The sequence below is a fragment of the Psammomys obesus genome, unplaced genomic scaffold (genome assembly GCF_907164565.1).
Source record: "Psammomys obesus unplaced genomic scaffold, mPsaObe1.curated_primary_1811, whole genome shotgun sequence".
In the NCBI taxonomy this organism is placed as follows: Eukaryota; Metazoa; Chordata; class Mammalia; order Rodentia; family Muridae; genus Psammomys; species Psammomys obesus.
This window is the reverse complement of record NW_026585685.1, coordinates 4746743-4770793: the sequence shown is the minus strand read 5'-3', so window position 1 is coordinate 4770793 and position 24051 is coordinate 4746743. Positions and strand designations below refer to the sequence as shown.

Here is a 24051-nt window from a genome sequence, read left to right as displayed (position 1 = left end):
ACACAAATTTAAAATAACAAAATAATAGTCAAGATACTATTGATACTATTCTTATGCAGAAATAGCCAAATGCTTTGTAAACATCTGGACAAATGAAGCTCCATGTTTTATTATGTCAAATCTCAGCAACCACATGGTGACTCACAACCATCTATAATGAGATCTGGTGCCCTCTTCTGGCATACAAGTGCACATGCAGATAGAACATTGCACACGAAATAGATGGATGGATGGATGGATAGATAGATAAATGGCAAACCAACCAAACAAAAAACACTGATTAGACTATGGGAAAAGGAAGCCATATGTAAAAATGGAAGCATACATTCAGAAACACATACCAATGAAATGTGTGTGTGTGTGTGTTTAAGTATAGCTCCCTCACAGCACTTGGGATGGGTGAGTATTCTTGTTGACCCACTACCTATATTTGTGTCTTAACAGCTATGAATCTATCAGATTTTAAAAGGATAAAGATAATAACAATATTTACAGTAGAATTAACTGATCAGGACCTTATTCTGTCTCGTTAAACCATAACAACGCCATTAGGTAGTTGTTACCTCAACAGGTGAGGCAATTGAGACACTTCGTAGCAGGGGCAAGGATTCAAACTGAGAAAGATCTGTACCATCCAGGCACTTGGAGAGCTCACCTTTAAGTTCATCAGTTTTCCTGCACATTGAATGTGTAACCAGAGCTGGAGGGATAGCTCAGAGGTTAGGAGTACATGCAGAAGCCCTGAGTTTGATTCCCAGCACCGACATGGCAGCTCACAACCGTCTGTAACTCCAGTCCCAGGGAATCTGATGCCCTCTTCTGGCCTCTGGCACCAGACACACACATGGTACACAAACATACACACAGGCTAACATCCATACACGTAAAATAATAAATATAAAAATAACAATGTGTAACCAATCCCATGATCTGGATAGTACACAGGATGACCAAGTTCTGCAAAATCTTACCATTAAGGTGTTCGTGTCTCCTGTCTCCCTCAAATTCTTCAAAGCAGGGAACTTCGTGAGCAGGAATGCAGGCGTTTCCATTAACAGACCATGCGTGATGGGGTGCTCACAGGTAAACCTCCATGGAAGGCAGTGTGGCCAATCATTAGAAACTGAGGGTCTGAAACTGCACTAATGGCTGGACACATGACCTCGCATAGCAGGCGGACCATCAGAGAAACTGCCATCTGATGGGCATGGCTGAATCACTCAAGTATGCATGACTCACCAGCAACTATAGTTACAGGCTTAACTCAAAATTAAAATTTTCCACACAAATGAATAGAAATTTGTTTCAGAGGTTATTGTATTCCTCCACCCTCCCTGAAAAAAGCCTAGAAACTGAAATTTTCCAGTAAAGTTCTTTTATTTGGATTCAACCTAAAATAGTTTCTCTCCGATAGAGAAATCCCCAATTCATAGACTATATAGAAAAGTACCGAATTTGCCTATTTCCAATAAAAGATAGTTGCTTCATGCTTTGGGCATCTACCACAGTTACCCAATAGACTATTTCCAGTAAATAGAACTAGCACAGCACTGGAGGCTCCAGGATAAATCTCCTGACTCAGAAAACAGTCCTGCATCTGTCAGGCAGCTTTAGTTTGCTGACTATTCACATTGCTTGAGAACCATGAAAGTGCAGGTTTTAGCACGCATGCCCAGGGAAAGGATGTGCCCCTCTAGAAACGTCAGTTGTTAGACTGGGCTGAATAGAGGCTTATGCATGTGAGCCTGCAGGTTTCTGTGTCCATCTTTGTCCTCAGCGGGTGAAGAGTGACACCAGCCAGAAGAGTCCAGGCACATGTCTCAGCTTAGGACTTAATTTTCCACAGCTAAGGAAAAATAAATATAAAGAGTTAGTTGTAAGACAAGAAGGATTTAGATATGTATTTACATGACTATGAACTGAGAACTGTTTATTAACATTTTATTAAGAACTTGCAAATAAAAAAACATTGCACAGTGAACTTAGTAGATGCAAAGTCGACATCCTGAGCTGTGGCATGTCATTCTAGACTGTACACTTTCATTATCAATTATGGTTCTGAACTTTTCACTTTCACTATCATTTATATTTTAAAGATTTATTCTTATTTTATATAAGGGCTTTTCCTGCATGTATGTATGTGCTCCACATGCATTCCTGACCAGAGTCAGAAGAGTATGTTGGATCCCTTGGAACTGGAGTTATAGACAGTTGTGAACCATCATGTGGGTACCAAGAACTGAACCCACATCTTCTGCAAAAGCAACAAGTGTTCTCAACTGCTGAGCCATCTCTCCAGCTCCCTCAATTGTTCTTTTATGCACTTACCCACACACACAGAGACCCATTACAGAATTAACACTAGAAAAGCCAGTAGCTTTATGACCTTCCATGTCCTTTTCTCATCCCCTAACACTGACCTCCTGTCTTCCTTTCCATGTTATACTGATCCACATGTCCACACATATATTTTGGGCTAGAATCCACATGAGGGAACACATGCAGGGTTTTTTCTTTATGAAACTGTGTAATTACACTTAAGATTACACATTCTATGTCCATTTTCCTCCAGATTTTGTGATTTCATTTTTCTAGAGCTGAATAGTATTTCATTTTATATGTGTACCAGATTTTCATCATCCATTTATCTGGATGGACAACAAGGTTGAGTCCACTCTTTGATACAGTGACTAAAGCAGCAATAAACATGAGGTATAAGTATCTCTGTGGTAGTGATGGAGTTCTGGAAATGTGCCCAGGAGTGAAATAGCTGGGTCATGTCATAGTTCTGTTTTTAATTTTTTGAGAAACTTCCAAACTGATTTCCAAAAGAACCCTTTATATAAGAAGGAATAAGTAACAATTCTGACAATGGAATGGGAAAATAAATATTTTCACATCAAAAGTGGCACTCTAGCCAGGTGGTGGTGCACCCCTTTAATCCCAGCACTCAGGAAGCAGAGGCAGGCAGATCTCTGTGAGTTCGAGGCCAGCCTGTCTACAAAGTGAGTTGCAGGACAGCTAAGGCTACACAGAGAAACCCTGTCTCAAAAACAAACACACACACAATTTAAAAAGAGTGGCACACTACTGTTAACATTTTGCAGGTTTCGGTCACTCCTCTGTTTCCCTGGGTCACAGTAACATGCTCACCCAGACCATGCTACTAACATAAAATTCAAAATTGGATTTTCAGTCTGGCCAAAAGTTGAGTGTTTTACTTTTGTAAAATGAGAAAAGCTAAGCTGAGAAGCCTGCAAACTACCATGTCAAATATCCCCAATCACTGTCAGCCCCACGGACACTCGCAGTGCTTTACAGACCAAAAAGGCTACACACAGCGCAGTCATTACAGCTTACTCTTATGTTGAATCCTAGAAGATCGCTTATGACTCCAGAGACAGCAGAGAGGATGACCACTCTTGTGATGTTGTAGATTAAGGGGTTCATGGTCAGTCCATAGAGTCTAAATGGTGTGTCCAGCTCCTACAGGGATGAGAGAATTGAGATGAAACATGGCTTCCCAAAGGTCACCATTACTCCATGCTTGTTTTAAGTCTTGGGTGAGGATGCTGCTTATGGCTCTTCCTTAACATCCCAGAGCTACTTTTAAAGAAACTTGTTAGGGTTTAACCAACCTCTCCATGGCCTACTCTTGTGAAAGAGGAAAGGGGCAATAAGTCATTAGTACTGGTTTTTTATGAGTGCCTTTAACCCCAGCTTTGAGAATCAAGACATGCAGATCCATGTTGAGTTCAAAGCTACGCTGGCCTACACAGTCAATGTCAGGTCAACCAGGGGTATATAGTTATACCATCTCAAAACAAAACATGAATGACCTGAGTACCATCAGAACCTAGGTTATGAGACTGAAAATTCTTTCCCATTAGCCTAAAACCATCATGCCAGCATTCTGAACCTATATTGCCTAGCACTGGTCAGAGGTTGTTTCTAAGTAGTAAAACATGGATTTAATGACATAATTCAAAACAAGCTTAATTTGCTTCATCTTTCTTACACAAAAACACTGAGCAGCCAGCAGGCAGAGCCTGGGCCCTGTACACAGAGAAAGGTAGGCCTTTTGGCTTGGTAGGTGAATGTCCAGCAGAAAGACCTGACAGCCATAGATCTTTCCAGAGTTCAACAATAAGAGAGCTGAAGGTCTTGGACTCAGTAACAAAGGTGGCCTTCGGAAGGCTTCCAGAGCCTCAGGAAACTCCAGACTAGGCAAGCACAATGACTGTGAGACAAGCAGCTGCTTCTCCAGCCCAGCAGCACCAATGGTATTAGTGCCTCTGCGAACAGGGCTGAGGACACAGTGACAGGAACCAGTCTTGTGGCAGGGGAGAGTAAGGCTTGCGTATCTGTACCTCCAGCAGCCTCTTCATACTGGCATGCCTGGGGATGACAGGAATGACAGAAAGCTTGGCCACGCTCACAGCCCTTCAGCAGGCCTAAGCGCTCAAACTCAGACAAAACCCTGTCCATGGGCCAATAGAAGTCTGCTTTCCCATGGTCAAACTGTACCCGAGGGATACCAAGAATAAGCCAGAGATCTCCCAGCCTTGTCCAGAAGAAACAAGTTCTCTTTCTGATCAGATGGACCACATGGTAACGGAAGCCACAATCCCTTGCCTTGCTTCTGGAGGCTTCAGACAGCTCTGGACTGACCCAGGCATAACATTACCAACCCTTTGTCTCTAGAAGCTGACTAAGTCACACTGCAGTGAGACACCGCTTACCTTTAACAACTTGGTGGACAGCTTCAATACATTGTTTACTAGAGTGAGCTGTTCTTTCTTATTTGGCTTTTTTTCCATCTTAAGATATAAATTAATCTAAGAGAAAAGAAAGAGGAGCAAGGTAAATTCTACAGAAAACACACGCTGCATAACAGCTGGCCAATCTTGAGGGTCATGTTCTCGAGTAAAATCTGTATCTGTAGTGTCGCAGCTATGGGGCCACGTCCTCTTCCCCGACCCTTTGCCTCTTTGGTAAGGAAAAGCTACTTAGAGAAAATTTTTAAAATCACTGACGAAACAATTTAAGTATCAAAATAATGAAAAATACTAATTGTAACAAAATCAGCAAATTCTGTGTATTCAAACACTATGCCTTCCTCTTCTCACTATCCCTCAGGTAATCTAATATCTTCAATAAACACTTATGGAGAAGAAAAAAGACACCTGCTTTAACTTACTAAATCATTTTTTCTCATAGAGAAAGAATGATCCACTATGACCCGAACACCAAAGCAATAAAAACAAATTATCCCAAGGGTTTTTACTTAATTTTTATGGAAAACTTGAACTTAACATCAAAATTAACATAGAAAATGCATTATCACTCCATAGTCACCAAAAAATCTGTCAGTCCTACTGTGTATTCACAGGTACCAATAAAAACACCTTTATAGAACAGAGTCCTTTCAGCACATTGGCTCTTCGTTCTTTCCAGTGCTACGGAAGATAACGATGTTATTATGCTCACTTTATGTGGAGAATTAAAAAGACAATTACAGCATGAGTCCCAGTTGGTGACTCAGCCCCATCCCCGACATCGGTTCTGCAGCCTATAGCCTCTAACTACTGGCAAGCTGAGGGGCCCCTCTGTACCTGTTCAGTGAGCAGGATAGAAACATTGCTATATTTCTTATTGGTTTCTGACCCTAGTGAGGCCAGGCGAAGCAAGAAAAGCAACAATGCTGTTTCCCAGATCAAGAACTCCCAGTTGTAAGCATCATTCAGGAATGTCTTGTGACCTTGAAGAACCTATCAAAGGAACAGAAGAAGTGCAATAGTTGTCTTAATATCACAGAATTATTCGTGTCAATTTTAAAATGTTACCAGCAATCCACACTTTAAGACTCAAAGGAGAGGAGTTGAATATTCATAAGGTATTTTTACTTGCTTAGGCATTGTGTAATTCTCCAAGTTCCCTATATTTTTTTTTTCATCAAAGACTGCAAGGGCCTCCAAGGAGCAAGGTAAGAAACAGATTTCCAGCTTCCTGAGTGTGCTCAGAGTATGCTCACGGGCACAAGGCGCTCACTGCGTCTGACTAACAACAAAAGCTCCAGTGGCAATGGCCCTCACGCCCAGCTCAATTCTATTTTAGGATTCCTGTAACAGCATGGCTGCACAGCTGCACTGAGCCTACTGTGTGTCTTAGGTTTCACTACTTTAAAAGTTACTGAGTTAAAAGTAAAGCACTTCACTCAAGAAAGCCCAAGAAAGTTAGGATAATTTCTTGAAAAACTATTCAGAGAACTCTCACAGAAGCCTTTGAAATATGCAGGAAGTCACCAAGCAGCTGCCCCCTTTCTTCCCTTGTCACCTGACCAACTCTATAGCCTCACAGGACTCTGTGAGCTTCCACTACTGCCAGTCTTGGTTTGTCATGAGACCCTTGGCCACAATGATCCTTCCTGACCTTTCTTCTCCAAAACTTGTCACCCAATATCTCAGTTTAACTATGATTTCAGGAAAAGTAAAGCTCTTTAGCTCAGTCTGAATCAGGGTCACCGTAATCAATCAGCTATAACCAAGATGAGGAAAGACCCAACTGGCAGCCAGTGCTGGGCCTTCCCTTAGGCAATCCATGCATCACAGCAGAATGCGTACAAAACTACCCTAACTCTTAAGCCACAGATAAAGTTTAGTTTTTGTAAAACAACAGTGAGACCAACAACTAACTTCTCAAGATAAAATATAGAAATCCAAAGACATAAGAACCAGGTGTAATGGCCTAGGCCTTTAATCAGAGGCAGGTGGACCTTTGTGAGTTTGAGGTCACCCTAATCTCCAAAGGAAGCTTCAGACCAGTGACGACTAAATGAGACTCTGTCTCAAAGAAGAAAAAGGAAAGAATAACAGAACCCTAGAAGTACTGAAAAGAAAACACAAACACCTAGCTGGCACCCTAGGATTCTATTCCACCAAATAATATACTTCAAAAAAATAAGTGAGCTAAAAGTGGGGCAGCTAATCCCAGCACTTGGGAAGCACAGGCAGGAGGCTCAGAAGCTCAAGGTCCTCCCTGTCTACACAGTTAACTGGAAGCCATCCAGGCCTACGGGAGACCTAAACTAAAAGAAAAAAGACATTTCAAATGAGCAAAGAACTCATCTGCAGCAAACTAGCACTGAGCACTGTGACTCAGGCTGGCAAGAGTCAGCCCCAGGAGCAGGGCAGAAAGCAATGGATGTGCGGCTGCGGCTGAGCAGTAACTAGCTACCCAGATAATAATTCCATCCTGGGTCTTAAATAACAGAGAATGACACAAAAGAAGAATGGAAAGATGTAAGAAAGTGTTTGAGGATCTTGTCACTAAGGGTGGAGAGGTGGCTCAGTGGTTGACAGTGCTGGATGCTCCTTTAGAGGACAGGAGTTCAATTCCCAGCCCACAGAGGAGCTCACCAACATCTAACTCCAGTTCAAGGGATCTAGTGTCCTCCTTTGGGATTCCAGATGTGATATACAGACAGATACACATGCAGACAAAAGACCCATACACATAAAGATAAATCTTTTTAAAAAAAATCTTGCCATTACCAAGGAAGCTATAAATTAGACTATAAATTCATCAGACTTCACACTCAGCTAATTTCTAAAGTCACTACTCAGACAATAGCAACAAATGTACAGGTAAAGAGTAGACTAAATGGAGTATGAATAAGGAGAAAACAAAAACAGAAAAGAAAAATTAATAGATAAGCCAAACAGGAAGCAAACAGTATTTATAGTTGTAGAAATTATTTTACATTTAAATAGTTAAGAAACCCCAAAGAGCTAAGACTATGAGGTTGGATAAGAAAAAGGTAACCAGGGACTAGCAAGATGGCTTAACAAACAAGGTTACCTGCTAATAAGTCTAGAAACCCGACTTCAATCCTTGGGACCCAAACAACCCAGTCTATATATAGTTAAGGAGGGCCTCTCTCAAGTCTTGATCCTTCTGCTGCCTCCCTCTCTCAACTGCTGTACTTACAGATATCTGCCACCACTTGAGACTACCCTGGGTTACATAATGAGATTGTCTCACACAAACATAAATATTTAAAGCAAAAATTGGCAATAAAAACTTCACAATCATGATGGGTTTAAGCACACGTCCATCAAGAGCAAAAAGCAACACTGAATATGTGCAATGCAGTGACTATACCTGGAGAAACCAGCATGTAGAGACCATTGCTCTCGGCAATGGCAGATTTAATAAAACCGAGCAATGCCGGGGAATGAAGGAAGCCTCTACCCATTTCAAAAGACTGAAAACCATTGAGTCTGTTCTCTGACCACTGCAGGTAACACTAAACAGGGAAGATGTGTGATAAGCCTGTAACTTCTTTTGTTGTGGTGGTTTTGTTTTTTGAGACAGGGTTTCTCTGTCTCAAAGCTAAGCTGTGCCTTAGCTTTCCTAGGACTTGCTCTGTAGACCAGGCTGGCCTCAAACTGAGAGATCCACCTGCCTCTGCCTCCCAAGTGCTGGGATTGAAGGTGTATGTCACCATGCCAGGTAAGCCTGTAACTTCTTACAAAGCAGAAAGAGTAAAAGTGCTTTAATAAGGAGATAAAAAGACCTATCAAAAGGACACTGCTTTCAGATCCCACAGGTCAAATATAGGACAATTTAGAAAGCAAAACAAGCAGATACTAGATTATAATCCACTAGGTAAAAACAAGAACACACCATACCATAATTCAGTAAACAGATGAACAATATATGAATGAGAAAGGAAGTCCCCCAAAGCACTAACAATGCTAAAGAAAGGATGTGGGTGGATCACTACTTACAGCTATCAGAGTGTGACAGTTTATAGTCAAAAATTGCCAACTCAACTAACTTAGAACCATTGAAGAATTCTCAAGGACTTCAACATTCCCACTTCAAAGAGATTTTTTAAATAATAATAATAACAGGTATCCAAAATAGTAAGATATGCAGACACACTTGAGCGCCCAGCAGCCTGTTATAAAACAAAGTGGGCACTGCATAGAATTCCCTCTTCCATTAAAACAGATAAGAAACTTTACCTGTGCACAACAAATGAAAGCAATTGAAAGTGTCAGTAAGAAGACGGATGACACAACCACGTCCACTGAGCGCTGTGGACCCCGCCTCTGTAGAGCAAGACACATGTTAATGTTTTAGAATATGGTCAGACAGCAACAGCCTTCACACTCTTAGCTCTGAGATGTACTACGTGTGAAAATAAATGTGAGAAATGTCTGATAGAGCATTATAACATATTTGAGGCAACAACCTGAAACACTAAAAGCCATGTTTTCCAAATTAAGAGGTTAATACATTAACATATTTTCAGCTCAGCTCTTTCCCAGTCAGAAAAGCATGCAATCCTTAGGTCTTTGTCCTAGGCAACAGTTCTCTTCCTTCTTCTACCTTAACTATCTACTGCTACTATCTTTCAGCACACCATGTATCGCACGGCATCCAGTAAGGCTGGCCACTGCTGAACCATCTGCCAGTGACTAGAAAGCCTTGCCTGCTTAGCAACTGTACCCAGCTTCATCAATGCACATGCTTTCCATAGACCTACACATCTCCCACAGTGAATTAAAATAGCTCACCTTTAGGTAGGAGCGCAGCGATAACCATATTTTAATGTTCTCCACCTTTTTAAGTCTGAAATGAGGTATTTCATATTTCCTGGCTTTCCTGGCAGAAGTAATATGGCTGAAAAGTTTTGCAAATAAAAATCTCTAAAGGAGATTAAAAAAAAAACACAAAATGAAATGTACATGTGTCTAGGTTTATGTTCAATAACCATCAATAGTATTCCTAGAATATTTAAAGTGTTATAAAAAATTAAAATTCTCCGGAACTTTTAATGAACCCTCAACATTCACAATCTCAAATCTTTTTTCTTTTTTCTTTTTCTTTTTGGAATAGGGTTTCTCTGTGTAATAACCTTTGCTGTCCTGGAACTCACTTTGTAGACCTTGTACTCACAAGTGCTGGGACTAAAAGCGTAGACCACCATGCCTGGTTCACAACCTCTAATGTTTATACACAATTCTGGCTGACTCTAGAATTGTATTCCCATTCAAAAATTACATTCCTTATGCACATCTCCAATATAGTTAATTCTCAAACCCATAACTCAACAGATTTCGATCCATTTCTTGTCACTGTATGTGCTATAGATAAAATACAAATGAAGTACTGCTCCCGCCACTGAGCAGTCAGCAGCCTACCCCACTCGTTTCTACACACAGGCTCCAGCAGCATTTCAGATGACATGGCTGCTGCACTAATGGCTGTGTAAGATGGAGCCCAGGGGTGGGTTGGGCCGAGGTGTCTTTGCTCCAGCTAATAACCCCACACCCACACTCATGAAAGCAGCCTCATTAAAGGCACAGGGTCATTTTTCAAAGACATAAAAATAGAAAGGAGACTTGATGAGAAGAAAAAGAGAGTTCTGTGCAAGTGAGAGGACAGGTAAGAGAGTGTACTAGGGGCGAACGGATCAAAATAATACATGTATGAAATTGCAAAAGAACAGAACTTCTCTTGTTTTTGTTTTTCAAGACAGGGTTTCTCTGGTAGTCTTGGCTGTCCTGGACTCACTCTGTAGATCAGGCTGGCCTTGAACTCACAGAGATCCACCTGCCTCTGCCTCCCAAATGCAGGGATTAAAGGCGTGCACCACCACCGCCCAGCCATTTAAATAGTTTTAAAGATTATAACATGTTTTTCAAATAGTCAATAATATGAAAATTAAATGCACAAGTCTCAAAGGAACAAACAATTCAATGGTGGCAAATGGATGCAGAGGTGACAAATGCTGCCCGTTTGTCCACTCACCTGCTTGTATGTTCTCTCTGCCACACACATCATGAAAAAAAACATCCAAGTAAGACACGATCTTTCAAAAAAATTAATTATAGACAAAATAACTACAGGTGTGACAGGCGGTGCACCACAGAAGAGGGTCAAGATCTCCTCTGCTGAGATGGACATTAGCTGGTCAAAGCTCTTCTCCCGGAAAAGTCGATATAAAAACGGAAAAAATGCTAAGCCAATGGTGACCGCATTCCCCAGCATCTGATAGACAACTCCTTGCTGGTACGCATTGACCTGCAACCCAATTTAAAATCTCCATCAGTACTTCACAGGGAACGAGAGTTACCAAAAGTATTTATCAAATACATTTAGAGTATTAAAGATGAATCTTAAAAGGAATACAAGTAAGAGGATAGAAAGCCTTGGTTTGGCATTAGAACTAAACACGTGAGAGGCCCTGGTTTCCACCTCCAGCAACAAGGCAGGGACCATGTGAAGAGACCTGACTTACTACAAACCAGGCTTCGGTCTAAGGAACAGCTGCAGAGCATCCTGAGTATCAGATGATTCAAGTGTAAAGTCCACCAACTAAAGGCTTCTTCAAAATCTGTTTCCAAATCCAAGTTACAAGTTGTCCTAGTTAGGGTTGCTACTGCTGTGATGAAACAGCATGACCAAAATCAACTTGGGGAGGGAAGGGTTTATTTCAGCTTACACTTCCAGGTAACAGCTCATCACTGAGGAAAGTCAGAACAGGAGCTCAAACAGGACAGGAACTTAAGGGCAGGAGCTGATGCAGAGGCCATGGAGGAGTGCTCCTCATGGCTTGCTCAGCCTACTTTCTTCTAGACCCCAGGACAAGCAGCCCAGGAATGGCATCATCCACATGGGGCTGGGCCCTCCCCCATCATCAGTAATTAAGAAAGTGCCCTAAAGGCTTGCCTGCAGCCTGATCTCATGAAGACATCTTCCCAATTGATGTTCCCTCCTCTCAGATGTCTTTAGCCTGTGTCAAGTTGACATAAAACTATAGACAGCTCGCAAGTCTTCATCAATGAATGGATTCTTACAGAACCGCCTTTCTATGAGTGCTTTGTTCAAGAGATCAAAGCACATGCTCTTACCCTGCTCATAATGATGCCACTTATCTCCAACACAGACATGTCCATCTTTTTGCACTCGTTTCCTTCCCAGATTATTGCACTAACTCGCTCAGAGGCAGGACTTGAATTCTGAAGCCAGAATAAATGGTTCTGGGAAGAAAGAAAGATAGAAAACTGTTTCCATCCATTCCATCTTTCCTCTTTTAGTTCTTCTCTCCTTCTGTCCTGGTCCCAGATTATAGGTTCAGTTTCATCATAGGTTCATTCTCTTTCTCAAAGCCCATCACTCCAAGAACCAATTGTGTGGTGGTCTAACCTGGAGAGCTAAGACCCAGCATGTGCGAGGTCAGTGCCTCCCTGAAGGTATGAAGGTACATGATGCACTGGCATGGTATGAGGAATGGACCTCCTGAACCACAGACTTCACTAGGAGTAGCAGCAAGTGAGGGGAAAGGAGTCCTAAGGCCTTAAGAGGCTACACAAACAATTAGGATTTTGGGGGCCTTAAGGACATGGAAAAGCATAGATGAGCCAAAGCCAAAAGTGGCAGTCACCATGACAACAACCCCACACTCCTCTGCTGACAACAGTCCCCACACTCCTCTGCTGAGGCTGTCCTACTGAGAAGTATCACCTCAGGTACCTTTTCTCCAAGTGAGCCTCACCACACCCTTGAGCCCAACTTTGCTCTGAAATCAGAGATTGTATCATGTATATCATTATGTCCACAAACTAAACTGAAGTTTCTAGAACAGGAACACATGGTAGGTAGCTTCTAGAAAGGGAGCACATGTGGATGGCTTCTTTTTCTACCACATAAGGATGATGAGTATTTAGTGATTTCACCAATGCATTGACTATACCCAGCAAGTACTTGTGAAGTGCCTGCTACGGAATAGGCATCGAAGCAGCACATGCCTGTAATCTTAGTACTCAGAAGGCTGAGGCAGAAGGATAGCAAGTTTGAGGCCAAACTGGACTCAAATATATATATATATATATATATATATATATATATATATATATATATATATATATATATATATATATATATTTATATATTTAGCAAATGTCAGGCTAGCCTGAGCTACAGGGCAAAAGGACACATGACCTTGCTATCTAGGAGCCTTGCTATCTAGGAGCTTAGAGACTACTAAAGGAGACATAATTGAAGTCACTGGACAGCATGCTATGGGAAGAGGAGAGTGCTTGAGGAATACAAAGGAAAGGATTCTGAAAGGAACCCAGTACTCTAGCCAAGAGCTGCCTGTAGAATGAAAAGGAGTAAGCCAGAGAGCAAAGGTACTTCCAAGGAAAGGTGCAGAGGCACACAGGCTGGTGCTTCAAACAGCAGTGGCAGGTCAGCTGAGTTGTAGCACACAGGCACCAAGCAGGCAAGGAACTTTGGGATGAAGCTGGCAGAGTGTGCAAATAAAGGCAAATGACGTTCCTCGGCAGCACAAACAGAAATGCCAAACCTTTTCTACATCTTCATCGGCAAGTCAATCAAAAAACCAATACCCACTGCTTTTTGCAAGGCAGTTTAGAAATAGTTAGGCAAAAGAATAAAGACAAAAGAGAAAATTATTAGCCACCCAAAAGGTGCCATAAGAACCAACTGCTAATCTTCCTACCACCATCCCTGGGGATACAAGCACCAGCTTCAGCAGAGGCACACTGACCACCTGAGGATGCTTACTCTTGTCACGCATCACACCAGCCTCTTCACAGTATCCCTAAAACTACTTTAGCATGTGACATATGCTTTAAAATAGTCTATAGATATAGAATAAGTCAAATATCTGCTAAAGAGTCTATGATTCTAGACTAAAATCAAGCCCAAGATCAAGAGTGTCACTTGATTAATGCTTACAAGAGAAACAAGAAATGCCATTTTGGCATAATTTTTATGAAACATGAAATCCAAGAAATCGTAAAACAGAGTACCAACCAAATAATGCCACTCAGAGAAAAGAAACAGTAAAGGTCATTTAAAGGAAAATGAGCAAAGTATTATGAAGAGAAACTCAGGTCAAGGCAACTGCAGAGTCTTCTCAAGTTCTCCTTATAAACTATGCTCAATTTCCCCATCACAAACTGGGGATAGCAACAACCCTTATAAGATTGCTGCAAAGTTAAATAACATGATACAGTGGCTTAGAAATGCTAATACAGAATAAGTATCAGCTATCTGTTCTGGTTCTGTTGCCATGGTAAAACACTGACCAAAAAGAACTTGGGAAGTAAACAGTTTATCTCATCTTCAAACTCCCAAGTCGGCTGAGCAGTAGTGGCGTACACCTTTAATCCCAGCGCTCAGGGAGGCAGAGGCAGGTGGATCTCTGTAAGGTCAAGGCCAGCCTGTTCTACAAAGCAAGCTTCAGAAGAGCCAAGCCTACACAGAGGAATTCGGATCAAGGCAACTGCAGAGTCCTGTAGCAAAAAACAAAAAACTCTCAGGTCAGAGTCCATCACTGAGGAAAGTCAGGACAGGAACTCATGGCAAAACTGAAACAGAAACCATAGAGGAATGCTGTTTACTGGCTTTGCTCAGCTACCTTTCTTATATATTATATAGCCCAGGACTATCTGCACAGGGATGGCACAGCTCACAGTACCCTCCCATAGTCAAGAAAACATCTCACATACCCACAGTCAAATCTGATCCAGGCAACCTTAACTGAGATTCCCTCTTCTTGGGGACTGTAGTTTTTGTCAAGATGGCAAACAATAACTAGCACACTTTTTTGTTTTGTTTTTCAAGGTAGGGTTTCTCTGTGTAGCCTTGGCTGTCCAAGACTCACTTTGTAGACCAGGCTGGCCCAAATGCCAGAGATCCACCTGCCCCTGTCTCCCTGAGTGCTGGAATTACAGGCATGCACCACCTGGCTACTAGCACACTATTTTAATCATTGTTCTCATGTACCTGCTGAAAGACATCTTCTTTGGGGTCACGTTTGGTTCCTGAATGAAGGGTATTTGCATGAGTCCCCTCACTGTCACTGGTGACAGATGACCGGCACTCTGGGCCATGGAGAAGGTCATCCCATAACATATCCTCGGTCTCTGAGTCATGGCGAGTGCTCTCTGAGTCTCTTCTTGACAAGTTAAGGCTCCGAGAACCACCACTTACACCAGACCTAGAACCCTTTAAAGAAAAACAAAAGGGGGGAAATACATATTTTAAAAGTTATACATAAAACACAAAACAAATTATTTAATGGCAATGGCTGGTAAGCCTTCATAAGTTAATCACCATGATTTGTTAATTTCCAAGACTTCATATAATAAACATGATAATACATGTTTAAATATCTAACTCCAAAAACCCTGGTATGATGACTAATCTTGGTTGTCAGCTGGATTACATGTGTAATCAACTAAAACCTAAGCTGCTGGGTATTCCAGGGAGAGATTTTCTTAATCAGGCTACATGACGCAGGAAGACCTACCCTAAACCTGGGCCACACCATCTGATGGCAGCCCAGATAAAAGGACATGGAAGAAGAAAGTTTTGCTTTTCACCTGTTTGCTTTAATGCTCACTATGAAGTCCATTTATCCTGTTGTTGTAGCTAGTCTAAAACCCAACTTCTTCAGGATTCAAATACAGATTGAAGACCAGAATCCCTCCATTAATCCCTCCATCACTCCAGCACCAAACTGGGACTGCTGAGACATCCAGTCATGTGGACTGAACAACCACTGGATTCTCACTTTTCTGTCATGAGACTGTCATTGTGTGACTATTCAGACCACAGCCTGTAACCTAGTCTAATAAATCCCCTGTATAGCATACATACACACATAAACACAGACATACATATCTACATATGCATATGTGTGTCTGTATATATGTATGGATGTATGTAAGCATGTATGCATGCATGCATTCATGCTGTCAGTTCTGTTCCTTTGGAGAACCCTGACTAATACCATAACTTGTCAAACCAGGACTTTAAAACAAAATTCGCTCTAAGAAGCTACCACCAAAACATTCAATTATTCAGCTTCGGCGTGCTATATGGTGAGTGCTTCCTGGACACATACTCACTCTGTAGACAGGGCTGGCCTCTAGCTCTCAAGAGATCCACCTGCCTCTGACTCCTGAGTACTGGGACTAAAGATGTGCACCACCACTCCTGGCTCTAAGTGAGTATGAAGTAACCATATCATTTAAGAACCTAGCTGGAGAGATGGCTCGATGGTTAAGAACACTTGTTCTTGCAGAAGATTGGGATTGGTTTCCCAGCACTCACATGGCAGCTCCTAGCTCTAGTTCCAGGGGATCTGATGCTCTCTCATGACATCTGTGGGTACACACATGGTGCAAAGCCATACATATGAACAAAACACACATAGTTTTTTAAAAATTTAAAAATTAAAAACTCCCTCCTGCCTCTTCACTCTGTGTATACATGCATGCATGACTAGGGACCCAGAAAGCCACCTGTCTATGCCTCCCTGTTGCTGACGTTACAAGCATGTGCTACCACGCCCAGCCTTTTCTTTTTAACACAGATTCTGGGAATTAAATTCAGGTCCCATGCTTATGAGGCAAGCATCTTACCACCTAAGCCATCTCCATGCCAAAAGTAATTGCCTTCCTGAACGTCATCTATGATACTTTTTTCCTAAAGATTTATTTATGTGTATAAGAGTTTTTGCCTGCATGTATGAATGTGCAACCCAAGCATGCCTGGTTCCCTGACGACCACAGAGGTCAAATAAGAGTAACAAATCCATTAAACTGGAGTTATGAATGGTTGTGAGACACTATGTGGGTGCTAGGAATCAAACCCAGGTCCTCTGATAGAGCAGTAAGTGTTCTTAACCACTGAGCCATCTCTCCAGCTCATCTTGGTACTTTTAAGAGCAGGAAAAAAAAAAAAAAGAAAAAGAAAAAAGAAAAAGAATTCACTTCCTTTTTGGGGGTGAGCAATCGTCTCAAATTGAGCCAACAGAACTGAAGGCAAACTAAATACACGTCAGAAAACAAAAAGAAAGAGGATAGATAAAGCCACTACACACAAAAACACCTCAGATTCTGCTCTTGCCAAAGGGTACTTTACCTGGCTGAAGACTGCCGATTCAAATTCTGACTCAGCCAGACTATCTGAATCCCGTACTATATGACACCACCTTGTCGTGGTTTTCTTTACCTGCCAAAATCAAGCCAACAAACAACACGAAAGCATGTAAATATCTTGCTACTATTCCGTATTTTTAGAGTAAATTCCATGCTTTTATAAACAAAAGTGAAAATTACCTGAGAGTTTAGGTGCTTTGAAAGTACTGATTTTCTATTCTTAACTTCATAACCATTGTCACTTGATGCCCCTTCCACACTCCTACGCAATAATATCATCTGTGTCCGTGCTTCACCTTCCTCCTCACTTGACAGATCATCTGAAATTCCATTACACAAATGCCTATAAGCCTCCTACAAAGAGAACAACAGTGTCTTACAATGGACAGCCCAAAACACGCCAGGAAATTGCCCATGTAAAAGCAAAATCACAGAACAGTTCCCAAGACATAAAAGGAAAGGAAACCTAAACTAGCAAGTTTATTAATGACTTGATCTCAACAATTTAAAAAATTTCAAATTTAGAAAACTGTACACTTGGAACTCAGCAGCTAAATGCTGAGGCAGGTATGTGATAACAAGTCACACCACAGGCTCGGGTCAGCTCTCCGCCTGAATCACACCTGCTTACTAGCTATGCAGCCGTGGGCCAATTTACTGCCTCCCTTGAGGCTCAGCTTCCTCATCTGAAAAGTCATGATAGCAGAAACTACACTACCTCATAGGGTTGTATAAACAAGGAAGTCATTTTGTACTTGTAAGACACTTAGAACAATGCCTTATTGCAATGTTGGCATAATAAATACTATAAAACAGGAGGGTAGGACAGAGGAGTGGGACAAAGGATAAAGAGCTCTAAGGATGTTTAGAAAAGCTATATGGAAACCTTTTATAAGCATCCTAAACTAATAACCAAATTTGTTGATATGACTGAGTTTAAATGGAGTTACCCTTCGTGAGGAGGTTCACACACCTCCTAGAAGCCATTGGCTCTCACCAGAGAGCTCAGTGGCATGTTTCAAATACCTTCCTTCAAGTTGCTTGGTGGGGAGCTTTCCCAAAGACCCCAAAACAATACAGGCTATTGCCATTATTCTTGGTTGCACACCAGAACTTGATTGGTTGGACCCTATTGCTAAAACACAAGACCCTGTGGTCACAGGACTTGGAGAAATCAAACTGGTACTGACCTGGAAGCTTACTCCTTGCTGGGGAGTTCACAGTACCAGAAGGTTCTATGCAGACTTCCAAGACAGAAAAGTTATCAACAGTCTTACCGAGCTGCGAGCCTATGAACTACAGTGACAACTACATGGAACAGTACTGGCATGAATCTTATGGAGTAACCTCCTGCTTTCTGATTGAATTTAAAGCCCACTCCACAGAAGAGAACTCTTGCCTGGTACTACAGACCTATGACCAAAATTCTTATAGTTGGGAGCTCATAGGTCCTAGAGATAAACATATTATTATTTTGCTAAGTGAAAACAGTATCAAATTGCCATATATATATATATATATATATATATATATATATATATATATATTTTGAATATATAAATATAAATGTTTATCTTTGTATCCTAGATGAGTGCAGATGTCAGTCATTAGAAAAGCTTATTTTCCAATGGACCAGATTCACAACTGGTCAAAGTACAGAGTAAGTGTCTGTAGAGTGTACAGCCATAATTGGAACATCTCTACCACACCACCCTCTCCTCAAGGTTCAGGGAACATTACTAAAGAGAGGGCAGAAAAAGTCCAAGAGCCAGAGGTTGGAGAAGACAGCTGTAAAACAGTGTCTTCTGGACAGGAGAGGACCACTCCACTGATTAACTCACAGCTGCTGTGGCACCTGCACAAGATCAAAACAGTCAACACTCCAGCATGTACGCAGGAGGGATTCCCAAGGCCCTGTTCCTAGCTAAAGAGCTTCTGGAAGATGATGGCCTTTGGGGAAGAGAGTCTGTTTTCGTTAGGGTTATGGTCCCTGGTATGTTACTGACATGCCAGTGGATGGCCCTATACCCATGTTCATACTGGCAGCACTAAATGGACTCAATGGGTTACAAGAGGAGGAAAAGGAGAAGGAGGAAGAGGAGGAAAAAGAGGAGGAGAGGGAGATGATAAAGATGATATGAAGCTAGGAGGGAAATATGGGGCAGGGGGAGTCCCAGTGGATGGGGAGGGGGCTAAATATACTCAAAACATGTTGTATACTCATATCAAATTCTCAAAGAATAAATAAAAATACTGTATTTTAAAAAACAATTTAAAAAAGCTTACTAAAATAAGTATTGGAGATCAAATGTCTCAGCTCAAGAAGTAAGAAAACATTTCAAAACTACAAAACAAAAATGTGTAGTTTCAGACATAGAACAAAACTCCACTGGACCTAGAAAGCTTCCCAAGGCCTTAGAAACTGACCATTGCCTCTAGAAAAGACAAGGTCCCTCTACCCTACTCTGCGACCCTTCAACCTGCCCACCCTCTACCATGAAGGCTGCTAAGGAGCAGAATCAGTAAATCTCATCCTAGAGCATAAGCTCCAGTCTACTTGTAGTATTTCCTTGTTCATAACCAGTTGCTTTATTCATTTACAGTGCTGACAAACTCACACACCTACAGGTACTAGTTGCTGTCTCTAACACAGTCTCAGAACAGGAAATTCTTATATAGGACAAAAAAAAAAAAAAAAGACCCTGTTAGGCCCATCTAGATCTTACCCTATGGCACTTTTCTCCATCCGAAACCTTCGCTTTCTCTCTTGCTTGACACATTCTGATCTCTGGTCGACCCTGACTCTTCTTAATGATAGGATGAAAACAGCCTGAGTCATTGTCAGTTTCAGTCCCTTTGTTAGATACTAATTTCACCCTTTTAATCCTATTTTTTAAAAAAAGAAAAGAGTTACTCGTTACTTTTCTGAGAGCAGAATCTTTCACGAAATCATTCTTCTATGGAATACAGTTTATTACTCTGAAAGTCAAGAAAATTCAGAAATGATATTGTTCAGATCTCTAATTTGAAAAGGGTGTTCAAGGGCAGAGTATTCACTCATTCATAAAGATGGACCCCTCTCTGCTTCCTCTCCAGTGTAACGCCTGCTCCTATCTCACCCTGCCCATCAATGCACTTTACAGTGCCTGCCTCTCTGCTATTTCTTGTCCTCAACACGGACTTTGTTCACACCCAAACTACCTCACCCAGGAACGCACTCCATCTGCTAAGCTACGCGAGTGTCTGCTAAGCTACATTCCAGAACGCAATAACCCAGAACGAGTTTTCCTCCCTGTGATTCACCTTCCTACTACTCCCTTTCTGACTAGGACAATCACCTAGGACATGGACCACACAATATCCAGCATAACTCAAACACTTCATCAAGGGGACAAAATGCATCTTAAGAACAATATGTGAACATACTTCACCTTCAAATAAAATTCATCATCTTTAACATAGAAAAAAAAAAACAAGTGCCCAAATCATCATACTGGTATTCTCACAACCTGCACAATTGAGTTAGAGTTTGTCTTAATCCGTCTGTCTATCTGTCTGTCCTATGGCCCACCAAAACCAGGCTCCTTGCCACATCCCATTCCTCACGTGCATCAGCTCTAAGATCTCCATATTATTTTAAATTATCCTTTCTGTCAAAATGCTGGCAAAGTCTATAACCTTTCAGAGAGCTTTTTCCAACTGTGGTCTAAAGAGCCATTAAAATCAAATGCAGTGAAATGTTGAGAGCAGATTACTAGCTTTATAAATAACATGAAAGACAGTGGAAACACTATTTTTAGTAAGCAAGTCTTTCTACAACCCTTAAAAATGAATGACAGAGCTATAATACCAAGCTCACATGATTTACATCTACGCCTAATTATTTAACAGAACCCCTGCAAACCCTAGGGTGAACACAAAATCAAGTAAAAATTCCAATATAAGACTCCCACCTGTTACCAAAGAGAGTCCCCCAAAAACCACCAACACTGGGTACAGATTCCAGAGTTTCTACAGCTCTGACTTTCTCAGAGGAGTTATTTCCATTGTCTCGGCTCCCATCACCATTTACAGTTTTTCGTAATTTTCTACAAAAAAAAAATTTCAGTAATTATAGATTATTCAAGACCTTTTCTATTTATGCCCATAACATCTCTTCAGAAAATTATGCTAACAGACTATTCCCTGAAATCAAACAGAGTTAGCTTCATACACGGAGGACAAATGGCTATCGGACACTTCTGATTTAAAGACAAAATAGATTCAAGATCAAAGACCTGTGTTATTATTTTGTTCAGCCATTAAAGAATAGAACTGCTGTCCAGAACAGGACTAGAAAAGGGTTTCTTCAGGTACCTTCCACTCCAGACAGACAGATCACATTTTTCTATATGTACACTGGCTGACGACACTCCAGCACATTTAATCAGGAAACAACCAACAACAGCAGCTATTATCTTTTACTGACATTCCAGCTGGCTAAATGATTTACATCTGACACAATTATGTTACAGAACCTACCTATAAATCCTAATGAGACACAGCACAATGACCAGTTTCCATAGAAAATTCTAAATTTAAGCAAATTTATAAGAAATTCCTTTTAAAAGCAAATATTTTGAAAATAACATTAAAAAATGTATTGAACTTCACTGACCAATGTCAATGTCTTATTTATTAGTTGTCTAGGTAAACAAATCTAGAAATAGTCTGAGGAAAAAGAAAACCACTTTTGGAAAGTAACATTGAACCTACTAAGAGAACTTCAACACTCCAAACCCCACAGCACCACACAATCAACAGAAACCAAACAGAATCAATATCTAAGCAAGTTAAAAAAAAAATTATATACTTTTTATTTGGGTTTGGCTTGGGGTTGTTGTTTTTGTTTTGTTTTTCAAACAGGATCTTACTATATAAAGTTGGCAGCCTAGAACTCACTGCCTAGACCAACCTGGTCTCAAAGCTGAAGCAATTCTTCTGTCCCTGCTTTCCACATTCTATGATATGTCATGTACTATGAGGTGAGGTTTCAATTAAACACATTTGAAAAAGAGTTCTAAATGTTGGTAGCCTTGAACCATGTTTACTGAAATTCATATCCATAGTGAATTTTCATAAATATTGGTTTTGCTGTTGTTTTAGATTTTCTGTTGTTGCTGTTTTATTTGTTTTTTGGTGAGACAAGGTCTATGTAACTCTGGCTGTCCTGGAACTCTATATAGATCAGGTTGGCCTTCACACAGAAATCTACCTGCTTCTGTCTCCCACACTGTTTTTCTCTCTTTCCCTTCCTTTTTTTTTTTTTTTTTTTTTTTTTTTTCCAATTTTTTGAGACAGGGTTTTTCTGTATAGCTGTGGTTGGAACTCACTTTGTAGACCAGGCTGGGCTTGAACTCTGCCTCCTGAGTACTGAGATTAATAAAGGCGTGTATCACCATATCCGGCTTTTCCCTTCCTCTTTTCTCTCTTTTCAGGGGATGGTGCAGACTGAACCTGGGCCTTACATATGCTCATACTAGGCAAGCACCGTACACAGAGCTATACATCCCAGCCAGAGAATGCTTTTTCAAAACGATTCTTGAAAAATAAATGTTAACAAAAAGTTGTAGTAGTTTTCTTTTTAAACATACTATACTAAGTGAAAAAAGGTCACAGGAAACCAAATTGAATAGGTTCTTAGCATCAGGAGAAAAGTAAAACATTCACTTGTAAGTGAAATATGCAACAACAACGACAAAAAGAAAAAGCACACCACTCCAGTCACCTCTGACCTTACCTTCTCCTCCGATTCCCATTGTTTCCTGATGGCCTTGTTATCTGAGTTGACACAATCTGACAGTGGACAGTTCCCATGAGTAGCATAAGGCACAACGGTCCGAGCACTTCACTCACGTTCACAATAGGCATCATGAGATACAACACAACAGCTGTGACTGCAGAGGATTGCAAATGCAAAGCACTAGGGCACTTCTGAAAAACACACTCTAGCAACTGTACCTGCTGCTCCCATAGGCTGCTGTTTCAAAAAGAACTAATAAAAGCAAATGAGTTCCTAGAATATTGTGCACTTGAACATTAGCAGAGTAAAACCTGAAGCCATAGGTTGCTGGGTAAGTGAAAAATAACCTACTGGTAATATTTTGCAAGCGGGTCCACATACAGCAGACAGTTTTGGGTGTTTTAAGATTTATTTTTATTTACGTGTAAAAGAATATGTTTGTGTGTGTGCCATGAAGAGTGTCAGATCTCCTGAGGCTGGAGTTATAGGTGGTCATGAGCTGCCCAACATGAGTGCTGGGAAACAAACTCAGGTTCACTGCTGAGTCATCTCTCCAGCCTCAAAGAAGACAGTTTTGAACTACAGTTCGACTGAAAGGAAAATTATTTCCCGAGGTCAAAGCGTATCTGGAAAACAACCACTGAAGCTCTTACCTAACTACCATTCGGTATTCCTTCTTTTCATTATGTATATGAGATTTTCAAATAAATAAAAATAATAAATAGGGTGATCTCAAAATTATCTATAAAACTTCCCACTATAAACTATTTTACAGCTCTAAATGGGGGGGTATTGTTTGGTTGATTGGTTTGTTTTTTGTTTTTTGTTGTTGTTGTTGTTGTTTTAAGTTCCCAGAAACAGAGTTTCTCTGTGTAGCCTTGGCTGTCCAGGACTCGCTTTCTAGACCAGACTAGCCTCAAACTCACAGAGATCCAGCTGCCTCTCCCTCCCCAAGTGCTGGGATTACAGGTGTGCACCACTGCACCTGGCTAGTTCTTCTAAATTTCAATGCATAGTAACTCTCACGTTATATAAACAACAGTTGCTGGTGAAGAAAAAGTTAGCACTAACCCAAAGAACCAAGATCCTTGGTTAGCTGAATCTTCAACAAATTCTGTGTGGGGCTGACAAAGAGAACCAAAACCCCAACACGATAACGGCAGAGTATTCATGAACTACATCCCTGATTTGTGAATATAGATATACTCTCTATAGACTCTAGAAAGCATGCACTCTACATACACAAAATGGAATTTTATTCAGACCTTGTTATTC

At 41.0% G+C, this 24051-nt stretch overlaps 1 protein-coding gene across 2 annotated transcripts in view; it reads right to left on the bottom strand.

The window, feature by feature from the left end:
* Window positions 1-1358: 1358 nt before the first annotated feature.
* Window positions 1359-24051, bottom strand: part of Phtf1 (putative homeodomain transcription factor 1) — a 34190-nt gene continuing 11497 nt past the window's right edge. For both annotated transcript variants that reach the window (XM_055628751.1, XM_055628755.1), the window contains 14 exons: window positions 22774-22930; window positions 20948-21082; window positions 19721-19880; window positions 17175-17348; window positions 16978-17067; window positions 14833-15054; window positions 11928-12056; window positions 10825-11097; window positions 9588-9719; window positions 9033-9119; window positions 5616-5771; window positions 4743-4838; window positions 3361-3486; window positions 1359-1846 (listed from right to left, as the gene is read on the bottom strand). In XM_055628751.1, coding sequence (XP_055484726.1) covers window positions 1826-1846; window positions 3361-3486; window positions 4743-4838; window positions 5616-5771; window positions 9033-9119; window positions 9588-9719; window positions 10825-11097; window positions 11928-12056; window positions 14833-15054; window positions 16978-17067; window positions 17175-17348; window positions 19721-19880; window positions 20948-21082; window positions 22774-22930 — 1958 coding nt within the window. In that variant the 3' untranslated portion in view covers window positions 1359-1825. The remainder of the gene's footprint in view (window positions 1847-3360; window positions 3487-4742; window positions 4839-5615; window positions 5772-9032; window positions 9120-9587; window positions 9720-10824; window positions 11098-11927; window positions 12057-14832; window positions 15055-16977; window positions 17068-17174; window positions 17349-19720; window positions 19881-20947; window positions 21083-22773; window positions 22931-24051) is intronic.